Genomic DNA, 19,458 nt, shown 5'->3' with positions numbered 1-19,458 from the left:
GGTGAGACGGGGTCAGAGGGGAGGCGGGGTCAGAGGTGAGACGGGGTCAGAGGTGAGGCGGGGTCAGAGGTGAGGTCAGAGGTGGGGGGGGTCAGAGGTGAGGCGGGGCCAGAGGGGAGGGGGGGTCAGAGGGGAGGCGGGGTCAGAGGTGAGGCGGGGTCAGAGGTGAGGGGGGGTCAGAGGTGAGGGGGGGTCAGAGGTGAGGTCAGAGGTGAGGTCAGAGGTGAGGCGGGGTCAGAGGTGGGGGGGGGTCAGGGGTGAGGCTCTTACCATAAACAGCTCAAACTGCAGCGCGTCCACTTCCTGTTTCAGCATCTTGCGCATCCTGTTTCTGCATCTTTGACTTCCTGTTTCTGCATCTTTCACTTCCTGTTTCAGCATCTTTCACTTCCTGTTTCTGCATCTTTCACTTCCGGTTTCAGCATCTTTCACTTCCTGTTTCAGCATCTTTCACTTCCTGTTTCAGCATCTTTCACTTCCTGTTTCTGCATCTTTCACTTCCGGTTTCAGCATCTTTCACTTCCGGTTTCAGCATCTTTCACTTCCGGTTTCAGCATCTTTCACTTCCTGTTCCTGGAGGAAAACGTTAAAAAACAGAAATCAGCCTCACTCTGCTCTCCTGTAGGGTCTTACCTCACTTCCTTTTCCCCAGGAAGTGACCCCACCAAAGTAAAACACAAAATAAAACCCAATACTGGCTCCTACAAAATATATTACAGGTTTCACATTAAATGGTTTGAGTCTGAGTGACGGAGGCGGAGGAGGAGGAGGAGCGGTTAGTCTTTATGGCGTCACCCGTCTACGTGTTCACGCCTCGTTAACTTTGAGCCGACCGTGTCCTGAGGGACGGGAGACATGAGCTGTGATTTATTTTGGAGGGACAGGAGACATGAGGTGTGATTTATTTTGGAGGGACAGGAGACATGAGGTGTGATTTATTTTGGAGGGGCGGGAGACATGAGGTGTGATTTATTTTGGAGGGGTGGGAGACATGAGCTGTGATTTATTTTGGAGGGACAGGAGACATGAGCTGTGATTTATTTTGGAGGGACAGGAGACATGAGCTGTGATTTATTTTGGAGGGACAGGAGACATGAGCTGTGATTTATTTTGGAGGGACAGGAGACATGAGCTGTGATTTATTTTGGAGGGACAGGAGACATGAGGTGTGATTTATTTTGGAGGGGCGGGAGACATGAGCTGTGATTTATTTTGGAGGGACAGGAGACATGAGCTGTGGTTTATTTTGGAGGGACAGGAGACATGAGGTGTGATTTATTTTGGAGGGACAGGAGACATGAGCTGTGGTTTATTTTGGAGGGACAGGAGACATGAGCTGTGATTTATTTTGGAGGGACAGGAGACATGAGCTGTGATTTATTTTGGAGGGGTGGGAGACATGAGCTGTGATTTATTTTGGAGGGACAGGAAGTGCCTGGTCTCACTCTCTCTCTCTCTTCTCTCCGCAGACGTTCCATGATGTTGAAAAGGTGAGTTTCAAACTAATGTTCCTCTTCCCTGTCAACTCATCACAGTGTGGGGCTTTTATTGTGAAGGACAGTTTAGTCCTGAGGGGTCCTGTTGAGTTCTGGTTCTGTGTGCTCCTCAGGGTCTGTGAGCGGGTCCTGTTGAGTTCTGGTTCTGTGTGCTCCTCAGGGTCTGTGAGCGGGTCCTGTTGAGTTCTGGTTCTGTGTGCTCCTCAGGGTCTGTGAGCGGGTCCTGTTGAGTTCTGGTTCTGTGTGCTCCTCAGGGTCTGTGAGCGGGTCCTGTTGAGTTCTGGTTCTGTGTGCTCCTCAGGGTCTGTGAGCGGGTCCTGTTGAGTTCTGGTTCTGTGTGCTCCTCAGGGTCTGTGAGCGGGTCCTGTTGAGTTCTGGTCTGTGTGCTCCTCAGGGTCTGTGAGCGGGTCCTGTTGAGTTCTGGTTCTGTGTGCTCCTCAGGGTCTGCTCTACTTTAACGGGCGGCTCCGGGTCCTGGAGCAGAGGCAGCAGCGGATCACGGAGCTGAGGAGCGAACACCAGAGGCTGAAGCTGGAGCTGGAGGAGGCCAAGACCCGGCTGATGCTGCCCCCCGGCAGGTGGAGCGGAGAGTGTGAGTACGGCCCCCTCAGACCAGGGTCTCAACCAGACCAGGGTCTCTACCAGACCAGGGTCTTTACCAGACCAGGGTCTCAACCAGACCAGGGTCTTAACCAGACCAGGGTCTCAACCAGACCAGGGTCACAACCAGACCAGGGTCTTTACCAGACCAGGGTCTTTACCAGGGTATAGACGACTAAAGGAGACGGTTAAGTTGAGACCACTAAAGGAGACGGTTAAGTTTAGTCACTAAAGGAGACGGTTAAGTTTAGTCACTAAAGGAGACGGTTAAGTTTAGACACTAAAGGAGACGGTTAAGTTGAGACCACTAAAGGAGACGGTTAAGTTGAGACCACTAAAGGAGACGGTTAAGTTGAGACACTAAAGGAGACGGTTAAGTTGAGACCACTAAAGGAGACGGTTAAGTTGAGACCACTAAAGGAGACGGTTAAGTTGAGACCACTAAAGGAGACGGTTAAGTTTAGACACTAAAGGAGACGGTTAAGTTGAGACCACTAAAGGAGACGGTTAAGTTGAGACCACTAAAGGAGACGGTTAAGTTGAGACCACTAAAGGAGACGGTTAAGTTGAGACCACTAAAGGAGACGGTTAAGTTGAGACCACTAAAGGAGACGGTTAAGTTTAGACACTAAAGGAGACGGTTAAGTTGAGACACTAAAGGAGACGGTTAAGTTGAGACCACTAAAGGAGACGGTTAAGTTGAGACCACTAAAGGAGACGGTTAAGTTGAGACCACTAAAGGAGACGGTTAAGTTGAGACGATCATTTTTGAATCAGAAGCATTAAAAGGGTCTTACTGGTCTCTTCCCGTCTGCGTCCTCCCTCCAGTCGACGTGGACCAGGACCTGGACCGGGAGTCCCAGGAGTACCTGGAGGCTCTGGCTCAGGCCACGGCGGAGCTGGAGTACTGCGTCAACCTCTGCAAGTCCCGCGTCATGATGGAGACCTGCTTCGACAGCGCTGCCGCCGCCGCCGCGCAGGGAGGACAGCAGGGGGTGGAGGTGTGAGGTGGATACTGCCCCCCCCCCGGGGTCCCCATGAACCTACATAAACCAGGACCGGAACCATCCGACCCTCCTCGGGTCAGAACATGAACCCGAACACGTCCTGACTTCTTTTCCTCTGATGGAAAACGATCGTGAACGTTTAGAAACCTTCAGTTAATCCATGACTGTGTAAATGGTCGTTACCACGGTTACGGCACACGTTGATTTGTGGACGACCGCTCTGAACGGTGTCGCTTCAGTGGCGCTGTGCTAAGCTAACGGCTAAAGACAGAAACTGATGATTTGTCTGTTAAGTGATCAGGGTGTTCTTTGGTGGACGCAGGCGCCGTTAGCTGCAGTGACACTTCCTTCAGTTAGCGGCTAACATTAGCTAACGTTAGCTTTGTTAGCAACTGAACTGATGAAAATCAACAGTTTCCCTTCAGTTAGCGGCTAACATTAGCTAACGTTAGCTTTGTTAGGTACTGAAGTGATGAAAATCAACAGTTTCCCTTCAGTTAGCAGCTAACATTAGCTAACGTTAGCTTGAACTCACGCTGAACTGAATCTAGACACTGAGACATGAACTCATGATTAAATGTTAATGAGGAAATAAAAGCAGAGAGAAGTTGAGGCTCGTTTTCTCATTGACTTCCACACAAACACACTTTATGGATCCGCAGCTTCTCTCAGTGCTCGCTGACACGAGCAGCGGCCATTCTGAAATGCAGTGCAGTGTGTCCAGCTGATACACGTTCATGGCGAGGAACGGGAAACGGCGAAGGACGCGAAGGATGAGGCGTTTGTGACGGGCGGCGACGAAGGAGACGATTATCGGAAGTTCAGAGAGAGTAGAGAGCACACGCTAAAGGACGTTAGCAGTTATCTGTGAGTTAGCATCTCTACCTCCATGTAGCGTGTTCTCTGCTGCTGTATGATGAGACACGGGCGCGTTCACAGGAATCTGGTGCACGTGCACTGACGAGCACCAGGGAGGGAGGGGCTCGGTGGGGGAGGGGGAGGGGCCGGACCTATCGAGTGCAGCTTTACCTGGGACTAAAAAACAAAGAAACATAAAAACAGAAATAAGAAATGTAAGAAACGTGTTTAGAGAAGAAAACAGAAAGTTTCAAAGTGTGAATTTAAAACTCTGAGAAATAAAAATAAATAAAAATATAAATAAAAATAAAGACGTGAGTAAAATCAACGAGTCTCTGATGAAGTGACTAAAATAATAAAATAAATCCTTTGATCTTTGTTTTATTCAGATCCATGTTTTTTATATTTGACTTTTTTTATTTTTTTATTTTTCAGACAAAATATTAAAGAAATAAAAAATAATGAATCATAAACTTTAAAAACATTTCATTAATAACTCAAACATTTATTTATTTAAAGAGCTTTTTATTATTTATTCATGTTTGTTTTTATTTTTTTTCAAATGTTTTCATTTAATATTATTTTAAACTGTTTTTATTTATTTTTTTAACTTATTTCTCAAAATGAAGAGTTTGAAGGATTTATTTATTATTATTATTTTTATGATTTAAAAACGTTCTCAGGCTTTTGAAAACTTTTCTGCTCTTTTTTAAATCTTTGTTTTTTTAACGTGAAACTTTTCTGATTTTGTTACTGAAAAGTTTTTCATAGTTCATAACGAGAGTTATTAACGTGTTATTTAAGAGTTATTAAAGTGTAAATAAAGTGATAATAAAGAGTAAATAACGAGTTAATAAAGATAAACTGTGGTTTCATTTTGTTGCACTTTCACTTTAATGCATTTTTTCTTTAAACGCTTTTAAATCAGAGAAAACTTGAGACGAGCGTCTTTTTGGTTTTTTATCAGTTTGTTTGTTTTTTATCAGTTTTTTTTTGTCTCTAACTTTGTAAACTTTCCCTCAAAAAAGCGTTTTTTGTCTCTTTCCTGGTAAAATAAAAATTAGAAAAACTTCAAGCATTTTTAAGCACTTTAACCGTCAGCCAGATGGACGTACGCCCCTCCCCCCAACGTCACATACATGCCCTTTTATGGTCAGAGGAGTCAAAGTCTGACACATGGAGACTCCCGTAGGTGAGGACGACTGGATCAAGTTAGAGAACGGAGCCGACGGAGACGCTACGTCTGTTTTTATACAGACTGTGGTTTAATTGCGATAAATTACAAGGAACCAGAGGAACCAGAGGAACCAAAGGAACCAGAGAGAGGAACCAGAGGAACCAGAGAGAGGAACCAGAGGAACCAGAGGAACCAAAGGAACCAGAGAGAGGAACCAGAGGAACCAGAGGAACCAGAGGAACCAAAGGAACCACAGGAACCAGAGGAACCAGAGAGAGGAACCAGAGGAACCAGAGAGAGGAACCAGAGGAACCAGAGGAACCAGAGGAACCAGAGAGAGGAACCAGAGGAACCAGAGGAACCAGAGAGAGGAACCAAAGGAACCAGAGAGAGGAACCAGAGGAACCAGAGGAACCAGAGAGAGGAACCAGAGGAACCAGAGGAACCAGAGGAACCAGAGAGAGGAACCAAAGGAACCAAAGGAACCAAAGGAACCAAAGGAACCAGAGGAACCAGAGGAACCAGAGGAACCAGAGAGAGGAACCAGAGAGAGGAACCAAAGGAACCAGAGAGATGAACCAGAGGAACCAGAGGAACCAGAGGAACCAGAGGAACCAGAGAAAGGAACCAGAGGAACCAGAGAGAGGAACCAAAGGAACCAGAGAGAGGAACCAGAGGAACCAGAGGAACCAGAGGAACCAGAGAGAGGAACCAGAGAGAGGAACCAGAGGAACCAGAGGAACCAAAGGAACCAGAGGAACCAGAGGAACCAGAGGAACCAGAGAGAGGAACCAAAGGAACCAAAGGAACCAGAGAGAGGAACCAGAGGAACCAGAGAGAGGAACCAGAGGAACCAGAGGAACCAGAGAGAGGAACCAAAGGAACCAAAGGAACCAGAGGAACCAGAGGAACCAGAGAGAGGAACCAGAGGAACCAGAGGAACCAGAGGAACCAAAGGAACCAGAGAGAGGAACCAGAGGAACCAGAGAGAGGAACCAGAGGAACCAGAGGAACCAGAGGAACCAGAGAGAGGAACCAGAGAGAGGAACCAAAGGAACCAGAGGAACCAAAGGAACCAGAGAGAGGAACCAGAGAGAGGAACCAAAGGAACCAGAGGAACCAAAGGAACCAGAGAGAGGAACCAAAGGAACCAGAGGAACCAGAGGAACCAGAGAGAGGAACCAGAGGAACCAGAGGAACCAGAGAGAGGAACCAGAGGAACCAGAGGAACCAGAGAGAGGAACCAGAGGAACCAGAGGAACCAGAGGAACCAGAGGAACCAGAGGAACCAAAGGAACCAGAGGAACCAGAGGAACCAGGATCGAGTGAGTCCGGTTCTTGTTGAGAGTAAAAACACACGGTTCAGCGCTGACGCCCAGATTCATTTATTGTTTCATTGGTTCAAAGAACGAAACATCGAAACATCGAAACATCGAAACAGCGTCACATGACATCAGAGACAGGAAGTTCAAACATGGAGGACGTCAACATCAGGACCTGCTGTCAGAGCGACCTCTGTACACGACATGACCAACGACACACACACACACACACACACACACACACACACACACACACACACACACACACACACACACACACACACACACACACACACACACACACACACACACACACACACACACACACACACACACACACACACACACACACACACACACACACACACACAACACAACACAACACAACACAGACACACACACACATGGAAACAACAACAGACACAAACACGACAGACACAAACACACACACACACAAACACAACACAACACAACACAGACACAACACACACACACACACACACACACACAAACACAACACACACACACACACACACACACACACACACACACACACACACACACACAAAGGGAAACTCTCCTTTACCCACATGTTGTTTCCTTTCTGAGCTTTGCCTCCACGCTGTTAGCACGTCACACGCTGTTAGCACGTCACACGCTGTTAGCACGTCACACGCTGTTAGCACGTCACACGCTTCACTCATCTGATTGGTTGGTTTGGCCCGTGTGTTGGTGACAGACAGATGGTTTATCCAATCAGAAACCAGGATTTTCACCCCTTCACAAAGATCTTTAAACCAGAGTTCAGATGGATCTGCTGAGACCATGAGAACCAGGAGACTCAACCATCTGGAGGAGTCGTGTTAGCAACAGGAAGTCAAACATTTAGTGCAGTTGAATCCAAACGTTAGCATCAAACGCCCCGAACGCCTCAGGTTATTACGAAGTGTCAGCGGTTAGAGTTAGAAACGCTTCAGTGAGAGGAAGCAAAGGTTCAACGGAAACGTCAGCGGCGTTTAAAACTCAGTGACTTTAGTTTGAGTCCGGGACAGGAAGTGAACGTGACCACGGGTCCGACCCTCAGACCGAACACAGCGCACACGTTCAGTTCCCTTTGCGTCAGCGTCACACGGCGTCAGCGTCACACGGCGTCAGCGTCACACGGCGTCAGCGTCACACGGCGTCAGCGTCACACGGCGTCAGCGTCACACTCTACTTTGAGTGTTTGAGGGCGAGCTGCAGGAGACAAAACCACAACATCACAAACACGGACGCACATCTGAACGTTAGACAAAGACGAATCCAGCCGCCATCGCCGCGGTGACGTCCCCCTCCAGTCTGTGCACGCGTGGACGGAGCCGTCACTGTACGGCCTCAGACAGGGGCGCTCTTCATGAGGTCACGGTTTGAATCCCTGTAGACCGTACGGCCTCAGACAGGGGCGCTCTTCATGAGGTCACGGTTTGAATCCCTGTAGACCGTACGGCCTCAGACAGGGGCGCTCTTCATGAGGTCACGGTTTGAATCCCTGTAGACCGTACGGCCTCAGACAGGGGCGCTCTTCATGAGGTCACGGTTTGAATCCCTGTAGACCGTACGGCCTCAGACAGGGGCGCTCTTCATGAGGTCACGGTTTGAATCCCTGTAGACCGTACGGCCTCAGACAGGGGCGCTCTTCATGAGGTAAAGGTTTGAATCCCTGTAGATCGTACGGCCTCAGACAGGGGCGCTCTTCATGAGGTCACGGTTTGAATCCCTGTAGACCGTACGGCCTCAGACAGGGGCGCTCTTCATGAGGTCATGGTTTGAATCCCTGTAGACCGTACGGCCTCAGACAGGGGCGCTCTTCATGAGGTCACGGTTTGAATCCCTGTAGACCGTACGGCCTCAGACAGGGGCGCTCTTCATGAGGTCACGGTTTGAATCCCTGTAGACCGTACGGACTCAGACAGGGGCGCTCTTCATGAGGTCACGGTTTGAATCCCTGTAGACCGTACGGCCTCAGACAGGGGCGCTCTTCATGAGGTAAAGGTTTGAATCCCTGTAGACCGCTGCATCAAAAGAACAGTTAAAGTAGAATTGGTTCGCGTTCAATTCCCGTTCAGGAGCCTCAGACTGGAGGGAGACGCCACCGGCCGACGGTTCGCCTGATTCGTCTTTATGAACATTTCTGTATTTTGTAGAAATAGGCGGATGTGTCTGTCACCTTGTGAGCGGTGTCTGCGAACTGCTGGGCCTTGTGCATCAGCTCCACAGTCTTGTCCTCAGCACGAGTCAGTCTGTTTCCACGCTCCCCCAGAGCCACGTTAACCCTCTGGACCACAGTGCCCACAGTCCTCCCTGTGGCCCGCTGTCCTGGCAGACCTGGTCCTGCACACAACAGAAGAAACACTCTGTAAAGACTGGAACAGTCCCAGCCTGGTCCTGGTCCTGGTCCTGGTCCTGGTCAGATGCGTACATGAACTGATGAAGCCTCTTGGATGAGAGGTGAAACGTCTTCCTAGACAAAATACCAAGTCCAGTTGCTTTTGACTGAAATTGCTTTGAGGATAGTCTGTAAAGAACCAAAGAATGGTTCCCCATGGACACATGTTCCCTATAGCAACATCACTGTGGTGCTGGGGGCTGTTTGCAAATACGTTTCATCCTCTGGGGACCATCAACACCCACAGGATCCCGTAACACTCTGAATCAGACCCAGGAAGTGTTCCTCTTCAGGATCCTGGTGTCCTGAGGGGGGAAGTTCCCTCTGTACCTTCTTCTCTAGCTCCACAGGCAGAAAAAGGCTTTGACCCGAGTGGTTTAGATCTTCAATGATTTGCTGTGCCTGACTGTGCATTCACAACAAAAGCGATGGAGGCGATGAAAGCGTCAAGCTTCCATTTAAAACCAATTATAACCCTGCAACGTGATTTGGGCGATAAGAGCGACGTGACAAAGCGTCCGTCCAGTCCCTGGCGTGTGTCGCTTTGGCTGCTACCTGAAAGCGGTTTGCGTGCAGCTCCTGGTTTACATATGCTTAAGGCAGCGTCGAGCTCTCATGGGCAGTGATGTGCCTGCAGGAGGATCTCCATGAAGCAGGGTTAGAAGTATTTGCATCAGTGTTTGAGGGGAGACCAGGTAACCCAGGTGGAACAGGTGAGTGAGCGTGCAGCGCCCGGGTCAGCACCTCAGTGGTGTGAGCACCGAGGGACCACTCTGCAGTGAGAGGGCTGTGTTAAAGAGCTGCTTCACAAAGTCCCACCCAGCGACTCCTGAGCTCAGCTGCTTGTTTTGTATCCAGAGGAGCTGAATTCAGGCTGCGCACACATTTGCTTTAGTGTGAGCTCTCTTCTTTAACTGCAGCAGCATCCTGTGGTGTCCGGGTCAGCAGCTCCACGCGTCACAGGTCCACTCAGGTTAAGCATGAAGAGCTGCTGAAGTGTAACTCGGTGCCTTGCTGCAGCCTGGCACCTCTCCCACCCATGACACCGGCCCTGTCAGCGGGTTCAATGGCACGCCGAGCTCCCTGTCGCTCTCAGAGGCCCGGGCTCCCTAAAGAGCGCCTATTGTATCGACCTCCCCAAATGAACAAAGTCTGCTCTCATCTGACCGCCACACCACAGAGAAGCCTTTCTGCTGCATCAGCGAGGTGCAGGCCGGGAGGACAATAGACAAGACGACAGAAGGGAAGTGATCCAGAGAGACACGAGCCCCGGGTGCTGCGGGGCGGAGGTGCTGCGGGGCGGAGGAGCTGTTGGGCGGAGGAGCTGCGGGGCGGAGAGTGGAGGTGGGGATGTTTGTCCACACAGCGGACGGAGGAGAAGTGGGTTAACCAGAGGTGACATACCCACAAATTTACCCCATCATCAACTGCACCAGGTATAACCCCATCATCACCTGCACCAGGTATAACCCCATCATCACCTGCACCAGGTATAACCCCATCAACTGCACCAGGTATAACCCCATCATCAACTGCACCAGGTGTAACCCCATCATCACCTGCACCAGGTATAACCCCATCATCACCTGCACCAGGTATAACCCCATCATCACCTGCACCAGGTATAACCCCATCATCAACTGCACCAGGTATAACCCCATCATTAACTACACCAGGTATAACCCCATCATCAACTGCACCAGGTATAACCCCATCATCAACTGCACCAGGTATAACCCCATCATCACCTGCACCAGGTGTAACCCCATCATCCCCTGCACCAGGTATAACCCCATCATCACCTGCACCAGGTGTAACCCCATCATCAACTGCACCAGGTATAACCCCATCATCACCTGCACCGGGTATAACCCCATCATCAACTACACCAGGTGTAACCCCATCATCAGCTGCACCAGGTATAACCCCATCATCAACTGCACCAGGTGTAACCCCATCATCGTTGAAGTAGACCAAACCTAGTGAGGGGTAAATCCTTGACTGACCTCGAGCCGGTGATCTCCTTTGGTTCGCCACCATCCTGTTCCTCATGCGATTCAGGAACGCTCTGCAGCGGTAGATGAGCAGATTCATGGTGCAGGCGTCTGAAAGAACAACACAGCGCGTCACACCCGGGTCCTTCACTGACGGACTGACTGTTGTCCCCCCTCGATGACCCCGTGACTCTACCTCCTGTGAGTTTGGATTGGCAGTTGATGAACTCTGTGGGTCTGGCAGGAACGTAGCTCTTGCGTCGGGCCTGCAGGGTTCTGGGTGCAGAGGCGACTGAAGGGCTACCGGGTCCAGCTCCGACCTCACGGTGAGCGCTCGGACCGCCTTTGGCCAGACTCCCGTCCTTCCCGCCCCAGTATGTCTGGCAGGCGTGGTACAGGATCTGGACCAAGATGCACTTCTCTGCTGATGAGCTGGTGACCCACTGGTCCTCAGCACCGTCAAACACCAGGTTGAACTCTGGGCTGTCCTGGAGCAGGAAACAGGCAAAGTCAGCACAATTCAATGCCTTTAATATAAATTACAAGATTTTTCTTTCATGTTTTGTCTGCTCCTGAGACTGAAACTCAGGTGCCACTTCTGTATGAATCTATAATAAAGGTTCACAGTGACAGAGGGCGCTAGTGTGAGCCTGTACCTGCCTCTGAAGATTCAAACATCAGCTGATAAAGACGACTGAACACAAGAGAAAGTCAGATTCTGCAGATCACAAGCTGCAGCTGAACATGGTGATGGAGCAGCAGAGAGAAAGTTTGGAGTGAGAAAGTAACTTGGAGGATTCTCAAACTGCACTGAAGAAACACAAACAGCTAACGGCTAAAGCTAACAGCTAAAAGCTGATGGCTCGATGGAGCAGCAGAGGAACACGTTCACAGTCGGGCGCTTGAACAACGAGCTGCAGGGAGAGAGCGTCAACGGGGACGCCACGTCTCCACGCCCAGGTCGTTGCCAAGGCGATGAATAGAAATGACTTTGCAGGACTTTCTTGGTGTTACCACTTCATGCATCCCCCAAAAATGCGACTTATAAGGGTTTTTTTTGGAGCGACTTATACTCCTGAAAATACAGTACTTAGGCCTAAATATACACATATATACAGTGGGTACGGAAAGTATTCAGACCCCCTTAAATTTTTTACTCTTTGTTAAATTGCAGCCATGTGCTAAAATCATTTAAGTTCATTTTTTTCCTCATTAATGTACACACAGCACCCCATATTGACAGAAAAACACAGAATTGTAGACATTTTTACAGATTTATTAAAAAAGAAAAACTGAAATATCACATGGACATAAGTATTCAGACCCTTTGCTCAGTATTGAGTGGAAGCACCCTTTTGAGCTAATACAGCCGTGAGTCTTCTTGGGAATGATGCAACTAGTTTTTCACACCTGGATTTGGGGATCCTCTGCCATTCCTCCTTGCAGATCCTCTCCAGTTCTGTCAGGTTGGATGGTGAACGTTGGTGGACAGCCATTTTGAGGTCTCTCCAGAGATGCTCAATTGGGTTCAAGTCAGGGCTCTGGCTGGGCCATTCAAGAACAGTCACAGAGTTGTTCCGAAGCCACTCCTTCGTCATTTTAGCTGTGTGCTTAGGGTCATTGTCTTGTTGGAAGGTGAACCGTCGGCCCAGTCTGAGGTCCATAGCACTCTGGAAAAGGTTTTCGTCCAGGATATCTCTGTACTTGGCCGCATTCATCTTTCCTTCAATTGCAACCAGTCGTCCTGTCCCTGCAGCTGCAAAACACCCCCACAGCATGATGCTCCCACCACCACACTTGACTGTAGGGATGGTGTTGGGCAGGTGATGAGCGGTGCCTGGTTTTCTCCACACATACCGCTTAGAATTAAGGCCAAAAAGTTCTATCTTTGTCTCATCAGACCAGAGAATCTTATTTATCATAGTCTGGGAGTCCTTCATGTGTTTTTTGGCAAATTCTATGCGGGCTTTCATGTGTCTTACTCTGAGGAGAGGCTTCCGTCGGGCCACTCTGCCATAAAGCCCTGACTGGTGGAGGGCTGCAGTGATGGTTGACTTTCTTGAACTTTCTCCCATCTCCTCACTGCATCTCTGGAGTTCAGCCACTGTGATCTTTGGGTTCTTCTTTACCTCTCTCACCAAGGCTCTTCTCCCCCGATTGCTCAGTTTGGTTGGACGGCCAGCTCTTGGAAGAGTTCTTGTCATCCCATACGTCTTCCATTTAAGGATTATGGAGGCCACTGTGCTCTTGGGAACTTTAAGTGCAGCAGAAATTTTTTTGTATCCATGGCCAGATCTGTGCCTTGCCACAATTCTGTCTCTGAGCTCTTCAGACAGTTCCTTCGACCTCATGATTCTCATCTGCTCTGACATGCACTGTGAGCTGTAAGGTCTTATATAGACAGGTGTGTGGCTTCCTTAATCAAGTCCAATCATTAGAATTAAACACAGTTGGACTCCAATGAAGGTGTAGAACCATCTCATGGATGATCAGAAGAAATGGACAGTACCTGAGGTAAATATACAAGTGTCACAGCAAAGGGTCTGAATACTTATGTCCATGTGATATTTCAGTTTTTCTTTTTTAATAAATCTGTAAAAATGTCTACAATTCTGTGTTTTTCTGTCAATATGGGGTGCTGTGTGTACATTAAAAGGAAAAAAAATGAACTTAAATGATTTTAGCACATGGCTGCAATTTAACAAAGAGTAAAAAATTTAAGGGGGTCTGAATACTTTCCGTACCCACTGTACACACATATATTCATATATGTACATATATATATTCGAACTTCTTACTTTACCACCTCTGGTGAGAGGAGAATGAGATAATGCTGCTGACCTTGTTGGGGTTGATGCCGTCGACCTGTCGGAGCTGCTCCACTCTCCACTGGGACCTCCTGGTGAAGGACGACGAGCCCCCAAACTGTTTCACCTTGGTGATGAGGAGCTGCTGCGGCCTCGTGTTGGTCACTAGGTAAACAGACACAAAACCATGTGATATCCCACTGAAAGCCTGTTAACTTAAGGTAGAACAGCTGCTTTACATGATCGCTGCACAGAAAACATAAGAAACGCATCCTGAGATGTTTGTTATGGGCTCCGTTTGGTGACCAGCGCTCTGCTGTTATAAATGTATCGTGTCCTCCGGCTGAAGAAGGCGGGAAACCAACAGAGTCAGAGTCAAAAAGAGCGAGATGATCGGACAAAAGGTGAGTTCCTGAAACTCCAGGGCCAAAGCAGGAAAAGGCTCAGACTTAGAGACAGGAGTTGGTTTTCAGGGGGCAGGGTTAGAGGGCAGGGTTAGGGGTCAGGGTTAGGGGGCAGGGTTAGGGGTCAGGGTTAGGGGTCAGGGTTAGGGGTCAGGGTTAGGGGTCAGGGTTAGGGGTCAGGGGGCATGGTTAGGGGGCAGTGTAAGGGGGCAGGTTAAGGGGCAGGGGCAGGATTAGGGGTCAGGGGTCAGGGTTAGGGGTCAGGGTTAGAGGGCATGGTTAGGGGGCAGTGTAAGGGGGCAGGTTAAGGGGCAGGGGCAGGATTAGGGGGCAGGGGTCAGGGTTAGGGGTCAGGGTTAGGGGTCAGGGTTAGGGGTCAGGGTAAGGGGGCAGGGTTAGAGGGCAGGGTTAGGGGTCAGGGTTAGGGGTCAGGGTTAGGGGTCAGGGTTAGGGGTCAGGGTTAGGGGTCAGGGTTAGGGGTCAGGGGGCATGGTTAGGGGGCAGTGTAAGGGGGCAGGTTAAGGGGCAGGGGCAGGATTAGGGGTCAGGGGTCAGGGTTAGGGGTCAGGGTTAGAGGGCAGGGTTAAGGGTCAGGGTTAGAGGGCAGGGTCAGGGTTAGGGGTCAGGGTTAGGGGTCAGGGTTAGGGGTCAGGGTTAGGGGTCAGGGTTAGGGGTCAGGGTTAGGGGGCAGGGGTCAGGGTTAGGGGGCAGGGGTCAGGGTTAGAGGGCAGGGTTAAGGGTCAGGGTTAGAGGGCAGGGTCAGGGTTAGGGGGCAGGGTTAGGGGTCAGGGTTAGAGGGCAGGGTTAGGGGTCAGGGTCAGGATTAGGGTTAGGGGTCAGGGTTAGGGGTCAGGGTTAGGGGGCAGGGTTAGGGGTCAGGGTTAGGGGTCAGGGTTAGGGGTCAGGGTTAGGGTTAGGGGTCAGGGTTAGGGGTCAGGGTTAGGGGGCAGGGTTAAGGGTCAGGGTTAAGGGTCAGGGTTAGGGGTCAGGGTTAGGGGGCAGGGTTAGGGGTCAGGGTTAGAGGGCAGGGTTAGAGGGCAGGGTTAGGGGGCAGGGTTAGGGGTCAGGGTTAGAGGGCAGGGTTAAGGGTCAGGGTTAGAGGGCAGGGTTAAGGGTCAGGGTTAGGGGGCAGGGGTCAGGGTTAGGGGTCAGGGTTAGGGGTCAGGGTTAGGGGTCAGGGTAAGGGGGCAGGGTTAGAGGGCAGGGTTAGGGGTCAGGGTTAGGGGTCAGGGTTAGGGGTCAGGGTTAGGGGTCAGGGGGCATGGTTAGGGGGCAGTGTAAGGGGGCAGGTTAAGGGGCAGGGGCAGGATTAGGGGTCAGGGGTCAGGGTTAGGGGTCAGGGTTAGAGGGCATGGTTAGGGGGCAGTGTAAGGGGGCAGGTTAAGGGGCAGGGGCAGGATTAGGGGGCAGGGGTCAGGGTTAGGGGTCAGGGTTAGGGGTCAGGGTTAGGGGTCAGGGTAAGGGGGCAGGGTTAGAGGGCAGGGTTAGGGGTCAGGGTTAGGGGTCAGGGTTAGGGGTTAGGGGTCAGGGTTAGGGGTCAGGGTTAGGGGTCAGGGTTAGGGGTCAGGGGGCATGGTTAGGGGGCAGTGTAAGGGGGCAGGTTAAGGGGCAGGGGCAGGATTAGGGGTCAGGGGTCAGGGTTAGGGGTCAGGGTTAGAGGGCAGGGTTAGGGGTCAGGGTTAGGGGTCAGGGTTAGGGGGCAGGGTTAGGGGGCAGGGTTAGAGGGCAGGGTCAGGGTTAGGGGTCAGGGTTAGGGGTCAGGGTTAGGGGTCAGGGTTAGGGGTCAGGGTTAGGGGTCAGGGTTAGGGGGCAGGGGTCAGGGTTAGGGGGCAGGGGTCAGGGTTAGAGGGCAGGGTTAAGGGTCAGGGTTAGAGGGCAGGGTCAGGGTTAGGGGGCAGGGTTAGGGGTCAGGGTTAGAGGGCAGGGTCAGGGTTAGGGGTCAGGGTTAGGGGGCAGGGTTAGGGGGCAGGGGTCAGGGTTAGGGGTCAGGGTTAGGGGTCAGGGTTAGGGGGCAGGGTTAAGGGTCAGGGTTAGGGGTCAGGGTTAGGGGTCAGGGTTAGGGGTCAGGGTTAGGGGTGTGTTAAAGATCAGTATCATGAAAACCTAAAGATATCTTCATGTTATGACGTGAAAACTCAATAACTTGAACCCTTTCCTGTTAGAACGACTCTCTCTCTGTGACGTCGTTCGCAGACTGAAGCTAATGTCAGACTGAACCTGAAACACAGATGAATGTGATGTAGTCTCCTTTGGCTCCGGTCGGCAGGAAGGACATCCTCTTCCTGCTCCTCCTCCGCACCTCCACCGCCACCAACAGTCGCTCATCCGCAGGGATGAAGAGCTCTTTGTTGAGAGCAGAATGGATGTTCATCGTAGTCCTGAGACCTGGTGATGGACGGACACGACTGTTCTGGTTAGAGCGCAGTCAGAAAGTGTCCTCTAGGAGACTAAACGTGTGCTAAAGTGTCCTCTAGGAGCATAAACGTGTGTTAAAGTGTCCTCTAGGAGCATAAACGTGTGTTAAAGTGTACTCTAGGAGTCTAAACGTGTGTTAAAGTGTCCTCTAGGAGCATAAACGTGTGTTAAAGTGTCCTCTAGGAGTCTAAACGTGTGTTAAAGTGTCCTCTAGGAGCATAAACGTGTGCTAAAGTGTCCTCTAGGAGCATAGACGTGTGCTAAAGTGTCCTCTAGGAGCATAGACGTGTGCTAAAGTGTCCTCTAGGAGCATAGACGTGTGCTAAAGTGTCCTCTAGGAGCATAAACGTGTGCTAAAGTGTCCTCTAGGAGCATAAACGTGTATTAAAGTGTCCTCTAGGAGCATAAACGTGTGCTAAAGTGTCCTCTAGGAGCATAAACGTGTGTTAAAGTGTCCTCTAGGAGCATAAACGTGTGCTAAAGTGTCCTCTAGGAGCATAAACGTGTGCTAAAGTGTCCTCTAGGAGCATAAACGTGTGCTAAAGTGTCCTCTAGGAGCATAGACGTGTGCTAAAGTGTCCTCTAGGAGCATAAACGTGTGTTAAAGTGTCCTCTAGGAGCATAAACGTGTGTTAAAGTGTCCTGTAGGAGCATAAACGTGTGTTAAAGTGTCCTCTAGGAGCATAAACGTGTGTTAAAGTGTCCTCTAGGAGCATAAACGTGTGCTAAAGTGTCCTCTAGGAGCATAAACGTGTGTTAAAGTGTCCTCTAGGAGCATAAAAGTGTGTTAAAGTGTCCTCTAGGAGCATAAACGTGTGTTAAAGTGTCCTCTAGGAGCATAAACGTGTGTTAAAGTGTCCTCTAGGAGCATAAAAGTGTGCTAAAGTGTCCTCTAGGAGCATAAACGTGTGTTAAAGTGTCCTCTAGGACCATAAACGTGTGTTAAAGTGTCCTCTAGGAGCATAAACGTGTGCTAAAGTGTCCTCTAGGAGCATAAACGTGTGTTAAAGTGTCCTCTGAAGCATTAACGTGTGTTAATGTGTCCTCTAGGAGCATAAACGTGTGCTAAAGTGTCCTCTAGGAGCATAAACGTGTGTTAAAGTGTCCTCTAGGAGCATAAACGTGTGTTAAAGTGTCCTCTAGGAGCATAAACGTGTGCTAAAGTGTCCTCTAGGAGCATAAACGTGTGTTAAAGTGTCCTCTAGGAGCATAAACGTGTGCTAAAGTGTCCTCTAGGAGCATAAACGTGTGTTAAAGTGTCCTCTAGGAGCATAAACGTGTTTTAAAGTGTCCTCTAGGAGCATAAACGTGTTTTAAAGTGTCCTCTAGGAGCATAAACGTGTTTTAAAGTGTCCTCTAGGAGCATAAACGTGTGCTAAAGTATCCTCTAGGAGCATAAACGTGTGTTAAAGTGTCCTCTAGGAGCATAAACGTGTGTTAAAGTGTCCTCTAGGAGCATAAACGTGTGCAAAAGTGTCATTTAGGAGCATAAACGTGTGTTAAAGTGTCCTCTAGAGTGGATCATGATCACAGCCGTCACAGGAAAATTAAAATGTGACCAAGCTCATAGCGACCGTTGCCATGGGAACAGATGAAAACAGGTACAAAATGAAATGGTATCTTTATCTTACTTTGTTTTAAACATTCAACAGCTGGTTATTGTTTGATTGAATCAACATAAAGAGTGAAAGTGTGTGTGTGTGTGTGCGTGTGTGTGTGTGTGTGTGTGTGCAGCCTACCTGCTCTCGTCCTTTGCTTCAGTCTCTCGGTCGTCGTCTCCACAGAAAAACTGCTCAATCTGATCTAAACGTTCGTTGACTTTATGTTCCCCAGGACGCACACACACACACACACACACACACTCACACACACACACACACTCACACACACACCCCCCCTTCCCCGGTCCGCCCCGGTTCAGAGCCGCTGAGCTCAGAGAACAGACACCTGTTGTTTGAGGCTCCAGCTGCTCAGTTTCAACAGAAACAGAGAAAAATCAGAGTTTTGATCTAAAACTGAAACAACAGCAGCAGAGTTTTAGTGTCTTCATTAAAACATCGTGTGTTAAAGTGTCCTCTAGGAGCATAAACGTGTGCTAAAGTGTCCTCTAGGAGCATAAACGTGTGTTAAAGTGTCCTCTAGGAACATAAACGTGTGTTAAAGTGTCCTCTAGGAGCATAAACGTGTGCTAAAGTGTCCTCTAGGAGCATAAACGTGTGTTAAAGTGTCCTCTAGGAGCATAAACGTGTGTTAAAGTGTCCTCTAGGAGCATAAACGTGTGTTAAAGTGTCCTCTAGGAGCATAAACGTGTGTTAAAGTGTCCTCTAGGAGCATAAACGTGTGTTAAAGTGTCCTCTAGGAGCATAAACGTGTGTTAAAGTGTCCTCTAGGAGCATAAACGTGTGTTAAAGTGTCCTCTAGGAGCATAAACGTGTGTTAAAGTGTCCTCTAGGAGCATAAACGTGTGTTAAAGTGTCCTCTAGGAGCATAAACGTGTGTTAAAGTGTCCTCTAGGAGCATAAACGTGTGCTAAAGTGTCCTCTAGGAGCATAAACGTGTGTTAAAGTGTCCTCTAGGAGCATAAACGTGTGCTAAAGTGTCCTCTAGGAGCATAAACGTGTGTTAAAGTGTCCTCTAGGAGCATAAACGTGTGCTAAAGTGTCCTCTAGGAGCATAAACGTGTGCTAAAGTGTCCTCTAGGAGCATAAACGTGTGCTAAAGTGTCCTCTAGGAGCATAAACGTGTGTTAAAGTGTCCTCTAGGAGCATAAACGTGTGCTAAAGTGTCCTCTAGGAGCATAAACGTGTGTTAAAGTGTCCTCTAGGAGCATAAACGTGTGCTAAAGTGTCCTCTAGGAGCATAAACGTGTGCTAAAGTGTCCTCTAGGAGCATAAACGTGTGTTAAAGTGTCCTCTAGGAGCATAAACGTGTGTTAAAGTGTCCTCTAGGAGCA

The 19,458-nt window shown here is 49.6% G+C and overlaps 2 protein-coding genes across 2 annotated transcripts in view; one reads left to right on the top strand and one right to left on the bottom strand.

Moving 5' to 3' along the window:
* The window catches only part of LOC310961753 (kinesin-like protein KIF26A), a gene marked incomplete at its 5' end in the record, with an annotated part of 37,888 nt that extends 34,603 nt beyond the window's left edge, over positions 1–3,285 (top strand). Inside the window, 3 exon segments of the mRNA XM_083933964.1 lie at positions 1,470–1,490; positions 1,938–2,088; positions 2,925–3,285. Of these exon segments, the coding sequence (XP_083790090.1) occupies positions 1,470–1,490; positions 1,938–2,088; positions 2,925–3,103 (351 nt within the window). The 3' untranslated portion in view covers positions 3,104–3,285.
* A 3,655-nt stretch (positions 3,286–6,940) lies between these two features.
* stxbp6l (syntaxin binding protein 6 (amisyn), like) lies at positions 6,941–18,282 on the bottom strand. The gene is made up of 7 exons (XM_083933792.1): positions 18,245–18,282; positions 16,308–16,475; positions 13,721–13,851; positions 11,076–11,367; positions 10,892–10,990; positions 8,667–8,830; positions 6,941–7,696 (listed from the first exon to the last, which is right to left on the bottom strand). The coding sequence occupies exons 2-7, from the start codon at positions 16,459–16,461 to the stop codon at positions 7,673–7,675; spliced, it is 864 nt and encodes a 287-aa protein (XP_083789918.1). The 5' UTR covers positions 16,462–16,475; positions 18,245–18,282; the 3' UTR covers positions 6,941–7,672.
* Positions 18,283–19,458: the final 1,176 nt, after the last annotated feature.

The sequence above is a fragment of the Echiichthys vipera genome (assembly GCF_963691815.1).
Source record: "Echiichthys vipera genome assembly, chromosome: 19".
Classification (NCBI taxonomy): Eukaryota; Metazoa; Chordata; class Actinopteri; order Perciformes; family Trachinidae; genus Echiichthys; species Echiichthys vipera.
This window is presented reverse-complemented; position numbering and strand designations above follow the sequence as displayed.